The 22,475-nt window shown below is 41.6% G+C and overlaps 2 protein-coding genes across 2 annotated transcripts in view; one reads left to right on the top strand and one right to left on the bottom strand.

The window, feature by feature from the left end:
* The window catches only part of LOC139413510 (AMP deaminase 2-like), a 50,800-nt gene extending 49,403 nt beyond the window's left edge, over window positions 1–1,397 (bottom strand). The window contains exon 1 of the mRNA XM_071160992.1: window positions 1,314–1,397. Within this exon, the coding sequence (XP_071017093.1) occupies window positions 1,314–1,323 (10 nt within the window). The 5' untranslated portion in view covers window positions 1,324–1,397. The remainder of the gene's footprint in view (window positions 1–1,313) is intronic.
* Window positions 1,398–8,014: 6,617 nt separating this feature from the next.
* Window positions 8,015–21,245, top strand: LOC139413509 (guanine nucleotide-binding protein G(t) subunit alpha-2-like). Its single transcript, XM_071160989.1, has 9 exons — window positions 8,015–8,400; window positions 16,056–16,098; window positions 16,460–16,601; window positions 16,823–16,980; window positions 17,123–17,251; window positions 17,422–17,551; window positions 19,491–19,644; window positions 19,848–20,055; window positions 20,329–21,245. Exons 1-8 carry the CDS (start codon window positions 8,283–8,285, stop codon window positions 20,036–20,038), a joined length of 1,065 nt encoding a protein of 354 aa, XP_071017090.1. The 5' UTR covers window positions 8,015–8,282; the 3' UTR covers window positions 20,039–20,055; window positions 20,329–21,245.
* The last annotated feature ends 1,230 nt before the right edge of the window (window positions 21,246–22,475 follow it).

Below are 22,475 nucleotides of genomic sequence, written 5' to 3'. Positions count from 1 at the left end.
AATTTTAAAACTTAATCTGAATGCATTTGAGAAGTTGATTATATGAAAATTCGATAAACTTGATATTATAGTTTGTAAACTTGCCAAAGACAATGAATACAAAATCTACCATTCTGAAACTGAATACATAAATATTGAATTTTAATATAAAAATTTAATTTGAAAACGGAATGCAATATTCACTCAATTTAGTTTCAAATCATGAAATACAAGTTCAATTTATGAATTCAATGATTCAATTTGTGTATTACAAATAAAAACATTACATTCAAATTCAATATCCTAATACAAATTCAGAATTATGGAATTCAAATACTATTTCTGTTGGCACTGAAATCACTCCATACACCATGTGCTCTTGGTTATACCAGGGATGAAATTATATACAATGTAGGCTATTGCGCTGCTCCAATATATCAAATGGGGCAGCAGGTAGCCTAGTGGTTAGAGCGTTGTTGATCTAATCCCAAACTGACAAGGTAAAAATCCCACTGTTCCCCGGTAGACCATCATTGTAAAATAAGAATTTGTTCTTAACTTACTTGCCTAGTTAAATGAAGGTTACATTTTTAAAAAATAAACAAATGTAACAACAGAAGACTGATCAAGGTCTGCATCCCCCCCTCGCCACCATATTACAGTAGTACCGGTATACCGTGCAAGTGTCCTGTGCTGGAGAGGCAGGTTGAGGTTGCCAGGGTCAGAGTTGTACAGAAGGTGTCCTATGCTATACCCGTGAAGAAAGTTGAGGATGGGCTAACGGTGAGCGATCCTAAGAGGCTCCCGGTGAGTAATATATTTTTTGCCAGTACAGATAGGCCTACGAATGAAATGTGCTTCAGTAACTGGAAACTCTGAAAAAAACGAGCTCCAGCTGGGAAAAATCTATTTGAACGGTCATCCAACTCGGGCCTCTCTTTCTAGAGCTCCGAGTCCCGGCCCCGAAGATCACTGACGTCACTCTTTTTTCAGAGTTCCCAGTTGTTTTAAACGCGCCATATTACTAGTGGGAAACTCATATCATCCCTGAGCTCCAACTTCTCCCACATCCTGACGTCACCTAAGGAAATAGCCTCAACAGCATTTTCAGCAGTTAAATTTAACAACAAACATTATTTAAAAAAAGGAATCTATTCATGTGGTTTTTGAACACTAATTTGTTTACAGGCATGAAAGCCGCACTTTTGTTTTATGGATGAAGCAGCTTAGCCATCAATTTGAATTTATAACGTCACAATTGATAATTACCACCTTCCCACTTTGTTAAGAATGCAGCATAGAATTCAGTTTAGCTGCTATGTCTGTGTACTTACCACCTGCCATGGTTGAGGCCTGGCTCAGCTCGAAGAGCTGATGCAGAAAGTTGTAGCACTTGTCTTGTCCTCGCCCAGGAAACAACTGATAACCTTGCTGTAGCTGACAGTTTGTTTCTCTCAGACGTCCCGAATACAGCCTTATAATAGTTGTTTTCACTGGTAACTTCGCTAGCCAGCAAGCTAATCGTTTTTTCAAAACAAAGATCTTTGGAAATATTCCAGAAATGTGAACTTATTGTCTAACTAAGTAGCTATATTGCTGCAATAGCTATTTGCTTGAGTAAATGCATTTCTCCACCGAATGTATAAATATATATATATCTCGTTAGCTAAACAATTGGATCATTTCTAAATTGCTGTCTTCGTTTCGTGAGACTCATCGACATTTTAGGCTTTGCTGCACTTTGGCGGATGGGACTTTTGACCGAGAGGAAGATGCAAAGCGAGAGGGATAAGTGTTCTCCAGCAGGTGGCGCTCTTCGTTTGTTTTGTTTTTTGTGGAGGAGGTCAACGAGAGTGTCGAATTTGGTTAACAGTAAATGTAATGGCTTATTTGCTCGAACATACGTTTCGCAGTATTTGGGTTGTTACGAGTGAACTGACGTAAGTAGGACACGTGACATCCCGGCAACTTTGAGAAAAAAACAATCGGAGTTGTGCCTGGTCGTCACTAGTTACCACAGCCACAAAGTAAAACACCCCTACAATTTATTTTCATAAAATTTGATTTTAAACCCTGACCACACTGCTAACCTTATGACTAACCTTAAATTAACACCATTGGTGGATTAGCATATTTGTTTTCGTGAACTTTTATGATATAGCCACACGTTGACTTTGTGGCTGTAGTAACTAGTGGAAAGCGTTGTGCCTGTTGTTCACACGCGTATCTGTCCTCGCATTGGCTAGAATAGTCCCACCTGATCTAGGCTCCTCCGGATTGCCTTCCATTTTTGAAGACATTTATTTTCATTGCAGAGCAGGCACTGGAGTATCTGGTCAATATAATAAAATCAAAGTTATTGGTAACATACACTTGTTTAGCAGATGTTATTGCGGGTGTAGCGAAATGCATGTGTTTCTAGCTCCGACAGTGCAGTATTATCTAACAAGTAATATCTAACAATTTTACAACATATACCCAATACACACAAATCTAAGTAATATAATGTAATTAAGAATATATAAATATATGGACGAGCAATGTCAGAGCGGCATAGACTAAGATACAATAGAATATTGTATTCTCCTAATTCTTTCTCCTATAGAGCTCCATTTTTATGGAACGGTCTGCCTACCCATGTCAGAGACGCAAACTCGGTCTCAACCTTTAAGTCTCTACTGAAGAGTCATCTCTCCAGTGGGTCATATGATTGAGTGTAGTCTGGCCCAGGAGTGGGAGGGTGAACGGAAAGGCTCTGGAGCAACGAACCGCCCTTGCTGTCTCTGCCTGGCCGGTTCCCCTCTTTCCACTGGGATTCTCTGCCTCTAACCCTATTACAGGGGCTGAGTCACTGGCTTACTGGGGCTCTCTCATGCCGTCCCTGGAGGGGGTGCGTCACCTGAGTGGGTTGAGTCACTGATGTGGTCATCCTGTCTGGGTTGGCGCCCCCTGTTATAATCTCCACCTGGCACAGCCAGAAGAGGACTGGCCATCCCACATATGCTCTCTCTAATTCTCTCTTTCTTTCTCTCTCTCGGAGGACCTGAGCCCTAGGACCATGCCCCAGGAATACCTGACATGATGACTCCTTGCTGTCCCCAGTCCACCTGACTGTGCTGCTGCTCCAGTTTCAACTGTTCTGCCTTATTATTATTTGACCATGCTGGTCATTTATGAACATTTGAACATCTTGACCATGTTCTGTTATAATCTCCACCCGGCACAGCCAGAAGAGGACTGGCCACCCCACATAGCCTGGTTCCTCTCTAGGTTTCTTCCGAGGTTTTGGCCTTTCTAGGGAGTTTTTCCTAGCCACCGTGCTTCTACACCTGCATTGCTTGCTGTTTGGGGTTTTAGACTGGGTTTCTGTACAGCACTTTGAGATATCAGCTGATGTACGAAGGGCTATATAAATAAATTTGATTTGATTTGATTTGAATAGAAAACAGTATATACATATGAGATGAGTAATGCAAAATATGTAAACATTATTAAAGTGACTAGTGTTCCATTTATTGACATGGCCAGTGATTTCAAGTCTATGTATATAGGCAGCATCCTCTAATGTGCTAGTGATGGCTATTTAACAGTCTGATGGCATTGAGATAGAAGCTGTTTTTCAGTCTCTCGGTCCCACCTTCTGGATGATAGCGGGGTGAACAGGCAATGGCTCGGGTGGTTGTTGTCGTCCTTGATGATCTTTTTGGCCTTCCTGTGACACCGGCTGCTGTAGGTGTCCTGGAGGGCATGTAGTTTGCTCCGGGTGATGCATTGGTCAGACCGCACCACCCTCTGGAGAGCCTTAAGGTTGCTGGCTGTGCAGTTGCCGTAGCAGGCGCTGATACAGCCCAACAGGATGCTCTCAATTGTGCATCTGTAAAAGTGGGAGGGTTTTAGGTGCCAAGCCAAATTTCTTTGGCCTCCTGAGGTTGAAGAGGAGCTGTTGCACCTTCCTCATGTGTAAGTGCATGTGCAAATTCACAAACTTTTTTTGTTTTTTGGTGAAAGGAGTTGGATGAGATGAATCAACATATTCAAGTGTCCACCTCAGTCACCCTCAGATGAACTAAAGTAGTTAATAATGAACAGTGTCTTAGGGGCAGTTGGATGTGCATTTATCCAATCACCCTCTTACTTCTTACTCAAAGGTCTGACCGGCTGACTTGTCACTCAGGTGAGCAGAGAGGGTGGAACTATTCTGAAAGAGAGGTGAACTAGTATCATTACCCTTGTTCCCTGCTACTGTACAACCAACACTGCACTACACCTCATAACCAGCACCCCTCTCACAGTTAGTGGCCATCTGCTGGCCTAAACTGTGGCCCAAGATTTAACAGGGTTCTCTGGATAATCTTATCAACAGATCAGCTGCACCAGGCCAATCCCAGGATGCAGCAGGAAGGACAGAGTCAAAGCTTGAAGGGTCAGAATTAGAAAGGGACTACGGAATTGGAGGATGCCCTAATTAGCCGCCTGTTTTACTCTCTGTAGCATTTGTGGGGGCCTAATTTCCCTGCAACCCACTTCTTGCCATGATACCATGTGACGTCAGATAAGATCTCGCTCTAAATTTCTCTCTTTTTTTGCAGGTTGGGCAATCTCATAGTATCTGAAGGTGGAAGGGCCAATATCTTGCTTTTTCTTCATGCAGCAAAGTTAGAGCCCACTACCTAGCTAACCACAACTAGTGCCACACCATTTGAGTTTGTCCACATCACGGTTATTATAGTAAACTAAAAGTTAAACTGAAATAAAATAATTAACAAATCCGTTTGAAAAACAAAACTATACTGAAACTAGTATATTTAATTCCAAAACTAACTAGTATAAAAACAATCATGAAGTATGTTCATTTATTTTTCACCCAAAAATTGTATAATTGGGCATAAAATCAAATGGGTTTTTCAATGGGTTTTTCAAGCTTTTTGCGGAATTTCAAGCTACTGAATCTATCGGGTAAAAGCTGCCAGGAGATTGCAATGTTTCAAATAGGCCTAGCTTGTGCATCACTGTCACTGGCTATCACTAGCTCACAGGAGGAGAAATTGGCTAAGGAGCTAACTTGATTCTTCTTACATGTACTAGTCTCGGCGCTATTAATTTTAAATAAATATTTTTGCACCAGTCTCAGAGCAATTCCTTTTAGATCCAAGTCACATTCAGATTAAGGTGATCAGACGTCGATATCTGGGGACAGTCCCTGATTTTGGTGGCCGGTCCCCAGTTAGAGCTGTCCCCGGAAATGTCCCGATTAGTGCCAAGACCCCTAGAGGGCGTAGTTCTTCCTGATGTCGTATTGCCTCTAGATGCCAACCAGACCCCCAGTGTCTGTCTGGAGTGTGAAGTCACAAGCTCTGCTGGTCGGCTACTGTGTAGCAACCTAGCGGAACCAAAAGCCCTGGTCTACCCAAGAAAGCCTATTTTCAATAGGAATATGTGGATGATGTCAGCGCTATCACTATCTACTGGTTTTCATGTCTAAGGTGTCGATGCAGTCAGCCCAGCGGGTGATACATTTTTGTCCGTCGGCAACCTGTTCGTACATAAATCATCCTCCATTCAGGCTTAAATGTGTTGGTTTCCTCCTTAACTCAATTTATTGGGAGGCCAGACAAAAAAGCAGGGAAAATATGCATACTGTCTTAATAAAACAGGAGAAATAAATACAAAATAAAATAAAAAGACAAAACCATAATAACCTTGATTCACATATATAATTCAAAGCGATATCAGGTGCATGAAGCATTTTTACATTAGAATTGCCTTTGTTACTTTGTTTACAACTAAGCCTGGTCAAACAGTAGCTAGCTGTTCATGTCTCTATTGTTTTGATACAGATGTAGTCCACCTTGGAGTTCACTACATGCAAAGTTCTTGGTTATGAAAACTCCTGCAAAATGCATCTATAAATAGCTGATATTTTCAATTAGGCACATGGATGCACAGATGGCACTGTGCACAGAAGGCACCCTGTCAACATTCTTATCTGGGAAAAAGTTGATTATAGTAAATCTACAGTAAATCTTTGTGCTGACCCATGACACAGTAGTCTGAGATGTGTGCAATCTCTGTCTGTTCCCATTGTCTCTCTCCTCATCTGAGTATAAAAGGCCAGTGGGGTAACCCACTGACTTATGCTTCTTTGTAAGTGGTAGAACTCACAAGGCTTCTATTCTCAACCGATGCCGCACCCTGTGCCGTGCCAGGAACTGTCACCAAGGGAGTACCACAAGGCTCAATTTTAGGACCCATGTTATTCTCAATTTACATCAACAACATAGCTCAGGCAGTAGAAAGCGCTCTCATCCATTTATATGCAGATGATACAGTCTTATACTCAGTTGGCCCCTCCCCGGATTTTGTGTTGAACGCTCTACAACAAAGCTTTCTTAGTGTCCAACAAGCTTTCTCTGCCATTAAACTTGTTCTGAACACCTTTAAAACAAAGGTCATGTGGTTTGGTAAGAACAATGCTCCTCTCCCCACCAGTGTGATTACTACCTCTGAGGGTTTAGAGCTTGAGGTAGTCACCTCATACAAGTACTTGGGAGTATGGCTAGATGGTACACTGTCCTTCTCTCAGCACATATCAAATCTGCAGGCCAAAGTTAAATCTAGACTTGGTTTCCTCTATCGTAATCCCTCCTCTTTCACCCCAGCTGCAAAACTTACCCTGATTCAGATGACCATTCTACCCATGCTAGATTACAGAGACTTAATTTATAGAGCTAAGGGTACTCTCCACTGGCTAGATGTTCTTTACCATTCAGCCATCAGATTTGCCACCAATGCTCCTTATAGGACACATCACTGCACTCTATACTGTGTAAACTGGTCATCTTTGTATACCTGTTGCAAGACCCACTGGTTGATACTTATTTATAAAACCCTCTTAGGCCACACTCCCCCTATCTGAGATACCTACAATAGCCCTCATCCTCCACATACAACACCCGTTCTGACAGTCACATTCTGTTAAAGGTCCCCAAAGTACACACATCCCTGGGTCGCTCCTCTTTTCAGTTCGCTGCAGCTAGCGACTGGAACGAGCTATAAAAAACAAATCACTCAAACTGGACAGTTTTTATCTCCACCTCTTCATTCAAAGACTCAGTCATGGACACTCTTACTGACAGTTGTGGCTGCTTCGTGTGATGTATTGTTGTCTATATCTTCTTGCCTTTGTGCTGTTGTCTGTGCCCAATAATGTTTGTACCATGTTGTGTTGCTACCGTATTGTTGTCATGTTGTGTTGCTCCCATACTGTGTTGTCATGTGTTGCTGCCATGCTGTGTTGTTGTCTTAGGTCTCTCTTTATGTAGTGTTGTGGTGTCTCTCTTGTCGTGATGAGTGTTTGTCCTATATTTATATTTTTAATCCCAGCCCCAGTCCCCGCAGGAGGCCTTTTGATAGGCCATCATTGTAAATAAAATTTGTTCTTAACTGACTTGCTTAGTTAAATAAAGGTTTAAAAAAAAATGTAAATACCTGATGCTTGTTAAACTCCCCATCCTTCACCAGTAAAGACACAAAGCCAAGGTCTTATGCTGTAGAAATGCCTTCGTGACAATTAGTGTATTTTCATGGCTCAGGTTTGTAAGCCAATTGTCACTTAAAGTCTGGTAAAATCAAAAAAGTATTTACAAATCCCTACAGCATAAACAGGACAGAGCACATCATATTGTTTTATTTCTGTGGTTATAAGTTTATTCTAAATGAGAGCAAGAAGAACAAGAACATTATCACACCTGACACCATCTCTTTTTGAGCCATACTTGACAGAGGCTGGGGGAGCTAAACTGTGCAAGAGGTAGAGAAAGTCAACTTTGAACACCCAGACCATTGAGCTATAAAAAACCAGACCTTCTCTATTTCTAATCCACCCATCTCTTTCTAAACCCTATGGTGTTTGCTTTTTTCACCCTTCACTTTTGCCCTCTACTTCATCCTAATTGGATCTAATGGTTCCCATGGGAACGCCAGAAAAAGCCCTGCCCAATCCCAACCTGATTTCAAGATGTCAGGTTTAACGTAGGGGAATAAGGGAGGGCTAACACCAGAGAGAAGACAGCTTCCCTTAGTCCCCAAGCAGTGATTGTCCGACTGCGTGCCAGCATACATCTCCAGAGTCCTCTCATCCACCAACCCCTGACTGAGGCCAGGACCCCTTGTTCCCAGCCCCCACCTCTGCCCTCCTTTTTGCCTGTCTCCCAGTGCACCCCTCAGACGGCGGGAGCGGACGGCCGCATTTCCGTACCACACAGGATCTTGACTTGAAGGAGTGAGAAAGACCCAAGTTCAAAATGGGAGCTGGAGGAAGTGTCGAAGACAAGGCATTAGCCGCAAAGTCCAAGGAGCTGGAAAAGCAGCTGGCGGAGGATGCAGACAAAGAATCCAAGACAGTCAAGCTTCTGCTGCTTGGTAAGGAGCTGTTGTGCCTGTGGGGCCTCTTCTGAAACTTCAGAAAAGTAGAATGAGACCCTTAACTGGCTTATGGTCTGTCAGGCATAGACCATAGCAGTGTCTGATGCAAACCATCAGGATAAGCATCATCTTCTTAAAAAGACTGAAAGAAAGATATTGGTTGAATATTATGCAACTATGTGCCCTGATCTTTGAGAGATTTGAGAGTCAAACAATTTTTGTTAGGGGGCATTGTATTGGAAATTGCACAGCAATGAAAGGCATAAATAGTTGAATTTTACATCATGTGAAGAAAATACATTTGGTTTTGCAATGAGCAGTCATGCCAACCTGTATGACCCTAAGCATCAGCCATACCCAACCTCTGTATGAGCTTACGTATTAGATAAGATGGACTTTAGTAGGTTACACTGATGATAACAGTTGGAATTATATGAGACTGAATATTCCCTGGCGAAGTTAGCATAGTTGTTGTGAATTCTTCATAACTTTGATATGGTAACTTGATCGATGGCGCTTGTTGCTCAAGGTGCTTCTGGAACATTCAATGTAGCTAAAAATATAATTTTGATCACTGTAATGAGCTTTTCCAATTGTTTAACACTTCCAGATTTATGGAAACGTGCCAATGCTGAAATGGTGCGTTCAAAAACAGGCTAAACTTATTAGGCCTACTCAATGAGAACACTAGCATTGATCCTGATATCTAGCCTCAGTTATATATGACAAGAGCTGAACGATAATCTGTTATATATTACATTGGTGTTCTGCCTTTGCACATTCAACGTGAATGTGAATTGGCATGTCACTGTAACACGGCCTGGATGTAAACAGATAAGCATGTCACGCTGAAAGTAGCTTACATTAAATCAGATAAGTCCAAGAGTGACTGCTTCTGTTACCTCAAGACTGAAATGAGAAATCATAGGATTTGTGGGGTCAGAGGTGTTAGAAAACACCATAATAAAAGGCAATACCATTTCCCTTGATTGAAACAACACATTCTCTCATAGTGACAATCTGTAGGACAGTCGTTAATGTAGTATGGGGTCATTCAATGTTTCTCAGCAACCATAAGGTTGATAGCTGAGCATTGTTTTTTAAGTTCCCCTGAAATGGAACGTGTTGATTCATAACTACTAGAAGGAAAGTTGTGAGTCTATTTCTATATTAGCTACTTCAATAGATATTAGACTCTGAGAAAAGTCTGTAAAGTAGAAAATCTGGAACACTACCTAGCAGGGAATCAGATTAGTGTTAATGTTTGGCTCTGAGAGAATTTAGAAGAGCCCTATATTGTCTTCGTAGGTTATGAAAAGAGGGTTATATGACTGCCTGTAGAAGTGGCAGCAGTTATGAATGTTGACATATCAGCAGCATGTGTCTCAATACAGTATGTAAAACAATGAGCGGTAGATGTGTCATGAGCTCTGGGTATAAATAGCTTTGTGAGGGTTCAGGGGCAGGATTTAGTCAGCCTTTCCCATAGGATCATGGTAACCCAATTATGCTTCCTTTCCTGCTACTTAGACTCCCTGTAATAATTTCCCTAGCACCGGGTTACATCATGGCTTGCAACATGCATCATCAAATGCTAAGTAGTCATCACACATGGCAAAAAGCAAGGGCCAATGACACAAGTTAATTGACAGGGAAAATAACAAGGGACAAACAGAGATGCTGATCAATACAGCAATTATGAAAAGCCAAATACAACAGGTACCAATCCACTAAAAGTTTGCAGACAATAGGGTCAACATTAGAAGACTACCAGAGAAACTCAGAAGGGTCAACCATCAGAGTAATCAGGGCCAGCAGCAACAAAAGCGTATTAGGATCAATTGACAGGAACAAATGACTATCTGGGCCATAGATCATCATATTATCAACATTCATTTACATTAATGGAGACACTTTCATTTAAAAAATATCAAATGTGCAGATGTAACATCTTGTAAACCATAACCCCTGTCTCACCTGTCTACACCCCTCACTAACAGTAACTGAGAGTAGAGAAATTGTCATGTTTAAGGCATCAAAAATGACATACTTTCCCCTGTTGGTATGAGGTTTTGGTGGTTAAGATAACCATATTGTAGTCGTTATTGTCCATATTTTAAACGAAATAATCATATAGTAGTAGTTATTGTCCATATTTTAAACTAAACCAATGAGATGCAGTGACAGCTGAAGGAATTGGTCAAATATTGACACATTGCAAAACTGAAGACGTGAAATGACCCACAATCCAGTTGGTAGGACTGCAGCCAAAGAATGAGTTGAGGCTTTGTGGATGAAGAGCAGCAATTAACAGCCATTAATCCTTGTGTCTCCTGCTGCTCCTGCAGAACACAACACAGACGCAGCAAAGCCAATTCTCTGGCAGAGTAACAATTAGGTTACTAAAGACCAAGTTGTTCTGTATTCTGAATGAAATGTAGGTACATCATCCCTATCAATTTTGTCATAGTCAACAAAATGCTGTTAGAGCTTAGTGTATGATATTTACAGTACCTTCAGAAATGATTCACCCCTAACCCGGACGACACGGCCAATTGTGCTTCCTCCTATGGGACTCCTGATCACGGCCGGTTGTGATACAGCCCGGGATCGAACCAGGGTCTGTAGTGATGCCTTTAGCTCTGTGATGCAGTGCCTACACCGCTGCGCCACTCAGGAGCCTGAAAGTCTTGAGTCAATAAGTATTCAACCCCTTTGTTATGGCAAGCCTAAATAAGTTCAGGATAAAAAAAATGTGCTTAACAAGTCATATAATAAGTTGCATGGACTCACTCTGTATGCAATAATAGTGTTTAACATTACTTTTTAATGACTACCTCATCTCTGTACCCCACACATACAATGATCTGTAATATCCCTCAGTCGAGCATTGAATTTCAAACACAGATTCAACCACAAAGACCAAGGAGGTTTACCAATGCCTCACAAAGAAGAGCACCTATTGGTAGATAAAAAAGAAAAAAAAGAAAGCAGACATTGAATGTTCCTGAGTGGACTACTTACAGTTTTCAATTAAATTGGCTTGAAATCGATGGAAAGACTTGAAAATGGCTGTCTAGCAATGATCAATAGGCTGTCATTGTAGGCCGTCATTGTAAATAAAAATGTGTTCTTAATTGACTTGCCTAGTTAAATAAAGGTTAAATCAAATAAATAAAATCAACAACCAACATGATTGAGTTTGAAGAAATAAACAAATAATAATGTGCAAATATTGTACAATCCAAGTGTCCAAAACTTTTAGAGACTTACCCAGGAAGACTCACAGCTGTAATCGCTGCCAAAAGGGTTTCCAACGTATTGACTCAGGGGTGTGAATACGTATTTAAATGAGATACACAACAAATGTATATGGACACCCATTCAAATGAGTGGATTCGGCTATTTCAGCCACACCCGTTGCTGACAGGTGAATAAAATCGAGCACAAAGCCATGCAATCTCCATAGACAAACATTGGCAGTAGAATGGTCCGTACTGAAGAGCTCAGTGACTTTCAACGTGGTACCATCATAGGATGCCACCTTTCCAATAAGTCAGTTGGTCAAATTTCGGCCCTGCTAGAGCTGCCCTGGTCAACTGTAAGTGCTGTTATTGTGAAGTGAAAACGTCTAGGAACAACAACGGCTCAGCCACAAAGTGGTAGGCCACACAAGCTCACAGAATAAGAACGCCAAATGCTGAAGTGCTTAACACGTAAACATCGTCTGTCCTTGATTGCAACACTGACTACCGAGTTCCAAACTTCCTCTTGAAGCAACGTCAGCACAATAACTGTTCGTCAGGCGCTTCATGAAATGGGTTTCCATGGCTAACAGCCGCACGCACACAAGCCTAAGATCACCATGTGCAATGCCAAGCCTCGGCTGGAGTGGTGTAAAGCTCGCCGCCATTGGACTCTGGAGCAGTGGAAACGCGTTCTCTGGAGGGATGAATCACGCTTCACCACCTGGCAATCCAACGGAGAAATATGGGTTTGGTGGATGCCAGAAGAACGCTACCTGCCCGAATGCATAGTGCCAACTGTAAAGTTTGGTGGAGAAGCAATAATGGTCTGGGGCTGTTTTTCATGGTTCTGACTAGACTCCTTAGTTCCAATGAAGAGAAATCTTAACGCTACAGCATACAATGACATTCTAGACAATACTCTGCTTCCAACTTTGTGGCAACAGTTTCGGGAAGGCCATTTCCTGTTTCAGCATTACAATACCCCCATGCACAAAGCGAGGTCCATACAGAAATGGTTTGTCGAGATCGGTGTGGAAGAACTTGACTGGCCTGCGCAGGGCCCTGACCTCAACCCCATCGGACACCTTTGGGATGAATTTGAACACCGACTGCGAGCCAGGCCTCATCGCCCAACATCAGTGCCCGACCTCACTAATGCTTTTGTGGCTGAATGGAAGTAAGTCCCCGCAGCAATGGATGAACATCTAATGGAAAGCCTCCCCAGGAGTGGAGGTTGTTATAGCAGCAAAGGGGGACCATCCCATATTAATGACAATGATTATGGAATTAGATTTTTGACGAGCAGGTGTCCATATACAGTTGAAGTCGGAAGTTTACATACGCCAAAAACATTTAAACTCAGTGTCACAATTCCTGACATGTAATCCTGGTAAAAATTCCCTGTCTTAGGTCAGTTAGGATCACCACTTTATTTTAAGACTGTGAAATGTCAGAATAATAGTAGAGAGAATGATTTATTTAAGTTTTTATTTCTTTCATCACATTCCCAGTGGGTCAGAAGTTTAAATGCACTCAATTAGTATTTGATAGCATTGCCTTTAAATTGTTTAACTTGGATCAAATGTTTCAGGTAGTCTTCGACAAGCTTCTCACATTAAGTTGGGTGAATTTTGGCCCATTCCTCCTGTCAGAGCTGGTGTAACTGAGTCAGGTTTGTAGGACTCCTTGCTCGCACACACTTTTTCAGTTCTGCCCACAAATGTTCTATAGGATTGAGGTCAGGGCTTTGTGATGGCCACTCCAATACCTTGCCTTTGTTGTCTTTAAGCCATTTTGCCACAACTCTGGAAGTATGCTTGGGGTCATTGTCCATTTGGAAGACCCATTTGCGACCAAGCTTTAACTTCCTGACTGATGTCTTGAGATGTTGCTTCAATATATCCACCTAATTTTCCTACCACATGATGCCATCTATTTTGTGAAGTGCACCAGTCCCTGCTATAGCAAAGCACCCCCACAACATGATGCTCCCACCCCCATGCTTCACGGTTGGGATGACGTTCTTCGGCTTGCAAGCCTCACCCTTTTCCCTCCAAACATATCGATGGTCATTATGGCCAAACAGTTCTATTTTTATTTCATCAGACCAGAGGACATTTCTCCAAAAGGTATGATCTTTGTCCCGATTTGCAGTTGCAAACTGTAGTCTGGCTTTTTTATGGCGGTTTTGAAGCTGTGGCTTCTTCCTTGCTGAGCGGCCTTTCAGGTTATGTCGATTATAGGTCTCGTTTTACTGTGGATATAGATACTTTTGTACCAGTTTCCTCCAGCATCTTCACAAGGTCATTTGCTGTTGTTCTGGGATTGATTTGCACTTTTCCCACCAAAGTACGTTAATCTCTAGGAGACAGAACGTGTCTCCTTCCCGAGCGGTATGACGTCTGCGTGGTCCCATGGTGTTTATATTTGCGTACTATTGTTTGTACAGATGAACGTGGAACCTTCAGGCGTTTGGGAATTGCTCCCAAGGATGAACCAGACTTGTGGAGGTCAACAATTTATTTTCTGAGGTCTTGGCTGATTTCTTTTGATTTTCCAATGATGTCAAGCAAAGAGGCACTGAGTTTGAAGGTAGGCCTTGAAATACATCCAATTGACTCAAATGATGTCAATTAGCCGATCAGAAGCTTCTAAAGCCATGCTTCTACACCTGCATTGCTTGCTGTTTGGGGTTTTAGGCTGGGTTTCTGTACAGCACTTTGAGATCAGCTGATGTAAGAAGGGCTATATAAATACATTTGATTTGATTTGATATAATTTTCTGGAATTTTCCATGCTGTTTAAAGGCATGGTCAACTTAGTGTCTGTAAACTTCTGTCCCACTGGAATTGTGATACAGTGAATTATAAGTGAAATATCTGTCTGTAAACAATTGTTGGAAATATGACTTGTGTCATGCACAAAGTAGATGTTCTAACCGACTTGACAAAACTATAGTTTGTTAACAATACATTTGTGGAGTGGTTGAAAAATGAGTTTTAATGACTCCAACCTAAGTGTATGTGAACTTCCGACTTCAACTGTAAGTGTATTTCTCTATTTAATTTTCTATAAATTAGCCAACATTTCTAACAACATATTTTCACTTTGTTATTATGGGGTATTGTGTGTAGATGGATGAGAAAAAACATCAATTGAATTGAATTCAGGCTGTAACACAACAACATGTGGAATAAGCCAAGGGATCTGTATACTTTCTGAAGGCACTGTATCTGGGGTACAAGAACAGTAACTACTCACCTCTTGCTTTAAAAAGTAAAAAAGCAATTGAACTTTGCAGAATGCAATGCTCCACAACCAATGCCATCGTCTGGTTGCATCAGGTATCAATGTACTGGTGCACACTTACCTTAAGAGATAACAACCTACTTGCGGAGAGCATGAAGAAATAGGCCTACATTTGGAGGAATGGCTTTATTCAGGAATATCAGGCCTGCCTTCAGGAAAATAAACCTATGCATGGAGATATTGATGGTGAAATAGGTCTATTATGGAGACAGCCCAGTCACCCCAGCCTATCTAGTTAGCCCTCTCGCCTACCTTCATGGATAAGAACCAACGGAGAGAAGGACACACTATCCCAGGAACTTTTTAGAGTGACAAAAACTCACGATTCCTCATGGACTGACGTCTTCCTAGTGACGTCTTTACATATCGGCCGATATGGCTTCTCAAAATCCCATCCATTTAGCCCTTAGCTAATAAGGACACTGGCCTCTGCTAAACCATTGGGACAGATGTCCATCACATTAGCCATAAACCCTTTCATATGCTTATGTCCAAATAGTCAGGAAGCCTAGATGACCCCGTTGAGGTGGCGTGTGGGATAACAAATCCTCTGGTGGTGACAGTCTTGTTTGATATAAGCCCAGAGGGAAATTAGCTTACTGGTATTATGACATACAACTTCACTGCTCAGCCCAGTCTGCCCTATGGCCCAGTACTTGTTTATTAATTTCCGATTGCTCTGTTACCCCCCCCGCCCCGCTAAGTATGTTGTTACAATGGGAAGTATCCCATAAGATGTGTCTATAGCCAAACTCATGGTACAAATGCAACAACAACATGCAGAAACAAAGCTAAACACAAAACAAAAGGTCATAATATAACAGCTGTGAAATAACTACAACTGTAACTTCTGCAACACAACTGAATGCTTGTCATGCTGTGTGTCTCAGAGGACTGGATCTGTACCAGTGGAGGGGATGGGCAACGAGCTTCCTCTTTCACTATGTGCTGTCATTATACATCTCTTTGCATAGGTCATGTTTTGGCCCTCAGGTTCCCTTTAACCAACTACAGGGTGAATGAGGATGATGTGTTTGTACATGGGAAAGCCATTGTAACATACAGGTGTATCTACTTCTTCTTTTGTTTTACCAGGTGCTGGTGAGTCTGGGAAGAGCACAATTGTCAAGCAGATGAAGTGAGTATAACAAAACAAACACCTTTGACATTGCATGTCATTCCTCCTCCCTCCTAATGTACATGCAACCAAACCTTGTCCATATACTTTACCATCACTCTAAAAGGTGTGAATTGGGTGTTCAATAAGTTTATGGCTCATAATCATATGGGAAAACAAAATGGACAATGATAGAATAAATTGTGGCAGTTACAATTGACATATACCCTGATGACTACTGAACAAAACACTAAAACACTTGCTGCAGAATGACTAGTACTAGTTCTTCTGGCCAATAATGGTTGTTGGTAGCTTTGTATGTCAGTTGTATTTTAAACTGTAATTACAATTCTAACTGTTTTCTTCCTCTTGTGTTGGGTAGAATTCTCCATCAAGGTGGTTATACCAAAGAAGAACAATTGGAGTTCAGGGCGATCATCTATGGTAACATCTTGCAGTCTGCTCTGGCCATTATCAGAGGCATGGAGATGCTGTCAATTGACTTTGGATCACCAAAGGGATCTGTGAGTCCCACCCTGCATCTCTAACCCTTCTGGTCCACCAAATAGGCCCTCAATGACACACACGGATAGACACTGAAACACCAGCAGAAGTTTCAGTAGTTGCACATGTTATTCAAATAGAAATAACAACACTACATTGTTAGCTTAGCTAATTACCGTACAATGGAATACAATTTTCCTTTTAGTAGCAGTAAAACTCACCAGTTGACTTCATGGTGCAGGAAGACGGGCAGAAGCTGTCCAACCTGTCAGACTCCATTGAAGAGGGCTCAATGCCCCCTGAGCTGGCTGATGTCATCAAGAGGCTCTGGAGTGACAGTGGTGTCCAGGCCTCCTTCGAGAGAGCAGCTGAGTACCAGCTCAACGACTCAGCTGGCTAGTGAGTTTCACAGCAACTGTTATAGTTTGTTATGACAGTCATATCATTCTCATGACAGTTCAGGTCATATCTTTGTTGGTGAGCATGATTATGTTCTATATGGGGGTGTGAATGTATGCTAAACTGAAATCTCGCTCAACAGCTATCTTGGAGAATTGGACAGAATCACAAAGTCTGATTACCTGCCCAACGAGCAGGATGTGCTGCGTTCTCGAGTCAAGACCACCGGTATCATCGAGGAGCAGTTCTCCTGCAAAGAGCTGCACTTCAGGTGAGGGAATATTAGCCAAACAAGGGAGACCACAAAGGGCCTAAAGTGGTCTTCCATACATCCTTGCATGTTCATTCCATTTCCTTTGGGGTGTGATTTTGCACAATCGTTGATTATCTCTTTACAGTCATATCTAACATCTCCCTTTTTTAACCCATCCCCCCTGACAGGATGTTCGATGTGGGCGGCCAGCGGTCGGAGAGAAAGAAGTGGATCCATTGTTTTGAGGGTGTAACCTGCATCATCTTCTGCGGAGCCCTCAGTGCTTATGACATGGTGCTTGTAGAGGACGATGAAGTGGTGGGTTTGGCTTTACAGTTGACCTCTGATTGTTCAACTATTTTGTCACAGTTGTGATTTTCCATATCGAGACAGAACGCCTCTATGTGGCCCTTTTAGTCCAAATGTTGTACTTTTGTACTGTTTACTTGGATTTCTCTTTTTTGTACTGTGATCCATTTGGTAAGATTGAAAGAGATGTTCTGATTCTGATTCTAACTGAAGGGTATTTTCTCCAGTCTGACATCAAGTAAACAATGGATTATTCAGTCACAAGTTTATTGAACCCTACCAGGCCATCACATGTTAAACTCCCCAAGGACATAGCTCAGATGACTATACAATATGATTTCTCAATCGCCTCACAGTCCTGTACCTAATAACATCACCCCAGTTCAAGCACAGAAGACATGTAGTGTTGTGTTTGTGTGCTTGCCAAATGACCAAAATAGGAAATTAGATAATCTCTTTGGTTTGAGCAGGTGTGTAAAACTAATTCCATGGAGGGCGAGTGTCTGCAGGTTTTTGTTTTTTCCTTTCAATTAAGACCTAGACAACCAGGTGAGGGGAGTTCCTTTCTAATTAGTGACCTTAATTAATCATCCAAGAACGAAAACCTGTAGAACCCATGGAACGAAAACCCGTAGACACTCGGCCTTCCGTGGAATGAGTTTGGCACATGTGGTTAAGAGTATACACCAAAGAAAAATACAAACGCATGTAAAGTGTTGGTCTCATGTTTCATGAGCTGAAATAAAAGATCCCAGAAATGTTCCATACGCACAAAAATATTATTTCTCTCAAATGTTTTTGCACAAATTTGTTTACACCCGTTAGTAAATGTTTCTCTTTTGCCAAGATAATCAATCACCTAACAGGTGTGGCATATCAAGAACCTGATTTAACAGCATGCTCATTACACAGGTGCACCTTGTGCTGAGGACAATAAAAAGCCACTCGAAAATGTGCAGTTTTGTCACACAACACAATGCCACAGATGTCTCAAGTTTAAGTTTTGAGGAAGTGTGCAATTTGCATTCTGACTGGAGGAATTTCAGTCAGAGCTGTTACCAGAGAATTTAATGTTCAACGTCTTTTCATTGAATTGGCAGTACGTCTAACCGGCCTCACAGCCGCAGACCACGTGTATGACGTCGTGTGGGCAAGCGGTTTGCTGAGGTAAAGGTTGTGAACAGAGTACCCCATGCTTGCGGTGGGGTTATGGTATGGGCAGGCATAAGCTACGGACAACGAACACAATTGCCTTTTATCAATGGCAATTTAAATGTAGAGATACCATGGCTAGATCCTGAGGCCCATTGTCATTCATGCCATTCATCTGCCACCACCACCTCATATTTCAGCAAGATAATGCACGGCCCCATGTCACGAGGATCTGTACAAAATTCCTGGAAGCTGAAAATGTCCCAGTTCTTCTGTGGCCTGCATACTCACCAGACACGTCACCCATTTAGCATGTTTGGAATGTTCTGGATCCACGTGTACGACAAAGTATTCCAGTTCCCACCAATATCCAGCAACTTCGCACAGCCATTGAAGAGGAGTGGGACAACATTCAACAGACTACAATCAACAACCTGATCAACTCTATGCGAAGGAGATGTGTCGCGCTGCATGAGGCAAATGGTAGTCACACCAGTTACTGACTGGTTCTCTGATCCACGCCCCTACCTTTTTTTTTAAGGTATCTGTGACCAACAGATGCATATCTGTATTCCCAGTCATGTGAAATCCATAGATTAGGGCCTAGTGCATTTATTTCAATTGACTGATTTCCTTATGAACTGTAACTTAGTAAAATCTTTAAAATTGTTGCATGTTGCGTTTATATTTTTGTTCAGTATAGTTAGCATACTAATCTAGCCTGAGTGAGGATTGATGAAAGAAACTGTGAGATTGTTGCCACTTAACCTAACCCTCTTTTTCCTTTTCTCCACAGAACCGTATGCATGAGTCTCTTCACCTGTTCAACAGTATCTGCAACCACAGGTTCTTCGCCACCACCTCCATCGTACTCTTCCTCAACAAGAAGGATCTTTTCGAGGAGAAGATCAAGAAGGTCCACCTAAGCATCTGCTTCCCCGACTACGATGGTAAGAGTAACCACAAGTAAAAACAGCATAGTAAAACCGCATGATTTCCCAAGGACAGGAATGATGGAAATGTTTTATCTTCTACTGCAATATGATGCAGTGGCAAGATACTAGCCAACAGAATAGATACTGTCAACTTCATCACCTACAATTGAAAACAACTGAGAACCACTTCATGAGCTGCCTGCTTACTCTGCCACTAGGCCCCAACACGTATGATGATGCCAGCGACTACATCAAGAAGCAGTTTGAGGAGCTGAACATGAAGAAGGGTGTCAAAGAAATCTACTCTCACTTGACCTGCGCCACGGACACAAAGAATGTTGAGATTGTGTTCGGAGCCGTGACAGACATCATTATCAAAGAGAACCTAAAATCTTGCGGTCTGTTCTAAGCAGAAACACAAAAAAGGTGCAGTAGTTATCTCTTGTCTGTTCTTGTAACCCAAATTGACACCTAGGCTGTACACATTGACACTTCTAGTAGATTTGGAGGTCTCAGATAATAGACTTGCCTCAGACAGACAAGGTGACATTTTCACCATGTTGGATACACCCATCCAATTCTTTCAGATTTAAAGTGTTTCAAGGGTAGGTGTTGATTTGAAATTCAGCATCTTATTGTTCTTTTATGATTATATGTGGTTATTTTTTCACCTAAATGTTTTGGTTTTCTTCCTCACAGATTTTATTTTCCCCCTCATCCCTTCACTTGGATTCATGTTGAAGTTGAGCAGTAGGAACAGAACGCACAACAGAAGGCTTTGTAATGGCATAAGACTCTTCAGACCCTTCAATTCTAGACTATCCCATCCCTTCCTTCCTAACTCCTGACACCCTAAATGATGAGTGATGAATGCAAACACTAGGGAACAGCACCCAATTTACTCCAAAGGGAGTTAACACACATCATATCCAACAAATCGAACAAAGATGGCAACATGTCCCTCCTGGAGACAATGTGGATGATGATGTCCTTCAGATGGAAATGAGGATAAGAAGTCAGAAGAACAACAGAATTAACACTTGTTTGATGTAGGTACTTTGTTATTCTGAATTATTTCTGGTTCTTTATGATGGGTTGGTGTTGAGGAAAGTGTCCAAAGCTGCTCAGGACTCCTATTGATAAACTTATTAAAGAATATGTTTTGAGGTGATCCATCTTACTCAACATGGTCAGAGTGAAGTCCTTTCCAGTAACATTGCTCTTGCCCCATGATTTATAATGTTTTTATCTAGTTCTAAGTATCTCAAATTAGAACTCTGTTTGGATATGCCTACTGTTTTACACCAGATGTAACACAGTAAAAAAAAACATATTTAGCTAATTCCAATCAGTGAGTTCAAATAGCCAGGTCTAAACTGGAATTTAAGAAAAAGTACCCTCAAAACAAATTAGCAAAGTATTTTGTAAATACAATAGTAGATTAGTGGGCCTTATATATTAATATTAAAATATGTATCAAAATGTTCAACATCAGTGACATGTCTAGTGATGTACATGTATATTTCATTTTGACTATTGACAATTGAACCTATAACTCTGACCGGTCTTGCGAAAGATAAGACATTCAAAATAAAGATCGACATAGAAACTGCCAATTCTGCATGTCATCATTCTTTGTATTTTTTTTATCAAGATATGTGATGTGGCTTTTAGGCTTTAATTAATGTGTTGTATGAAATAACCCCCATTGTGGTTGGAATCGTGTTGTGCTGTCAACCACTGATTCAGAAGTACACAATGCCAACAAACACATTTATATGACACTATACAGTGCATTCGGAAAGATTCAAACCCCTTGACTTTTTGCATATTTTGTTACTTTACAGCCTTATTCTAAAATCTATGTTTTAATTCCGCATCAATCTACACACAATATCCCATAATAACAAAGCGAAAACAGACTTTTTATGTACTTTTATGTACTTTTTTAGTGAATTGAGATTGTTGTACATCTGTAAAAAAAACAAAAAAAAACAGAAATACTTTATTTACATAAGTATTCAGACCCATTGATCATCCCTGAGATGTTTCTACAACTTGATTGGAGTCCACCTGTGGTAAATTCAATTGATTGGACATGATTTGAAAAGGCACACACCTGTCTATATAATGTCCCACAGTTGACAGTCCATGTCAGAGCAAAAGCCAAGCCATGAGGTCGAAGGAATTGTCCCTAGAGCTCCAAGACTGGATTGTGTCGAGGCACAGATCTTGGGAAGGGTATCAACACATTTCTGCAGCATTGAAAGTTCCCAGGAACACAGTCGCCTCCATAATTCTTAAGCAGAAGAAGTTTGGAACCACCAAGACTCTTTATAGAGCTGGCCGCCTGGAGGAGAAAGGCCTTGGTCAGGGAGGTGACCAAGTCCCCGATGGTCACTTATTGTCAGAGCTCTAGAGGTTCTCTGTGGATATGGGATAACCGTCCAGAAGGACAACCATCTCTGCAGCACTCCACCAATCAAGCCTTTATGGTAGTGGCAAGGCAGAAGCCACTCCTCAGTAAAAGGCACATGACAGCCCGCTTGGAGTTTGCCAAAAGGCACATAAAGACTTTCAGGCCATGAGAAACAAGATTCTCTGGTCGGATGAAACCAAGATTGAACTCTTTGGCCTGAATGCCAAGCATCACATCTCAAGGAAATATGACCCCCTCCCTATGGTGATGCATGGTGGGATGTTTTCAGCGGCAGGGACTGGGAGACTAGTCAGGATCGAGGGAAAGATTTGGTATTGGAATTTTAGTAGGATCCCTATTAGCTGTTGCAAAAGCAGCAGCTACTCTTCCTGGGGTCCACACAAAACATGCAACATAATACAGAATG

The sequence above is a fragment of the Oncorhynchus clarkii genome, chromosome 7 (genome assembly GCF_045791955.1).
Source record: "Oncorhynchus clarkii lewisi isolate Uvic-CL-2024 chromosome 7, UVic_Ocla_1.0, whole genome shotgun sequence".
NCBI classification, from domain to species: Eukaryota; Metazoa; Chordata; class Actinopteri; order Salmoniformes; family Salmonidae; genus Oncorhynchus; species Oncorhynchus clarkii.
The sequence above is the reverse complement of the archived record's forward strand: the minus strand, read 5'-3'. Positions and strand labels throughout refer to the sequence as shown.

Coding starts and splice junctions, on each gene's coding strand:
- LOC139413509 (XM_071160989.1), top strand. CDS start 8,283: ATGGGAGCTGGAGGAAGTGTCGAAGACAAGGCATTAGCCGCAAAGTCC. Junction 16,099..16,459: donor ACAATTGTCAAGCAGATGAA/GTGAGTATAACA, acceptor TGTGTTGGGTAG/AATTCTCCATCAAGGTGGTT. Junction 16,981..17,122: donor CTCAACGACTCAGCTGGCTA/GTGAGTTTCACA, acceptor CTCGCTCAACAG/CTATCTTGGAGAATTGGACA.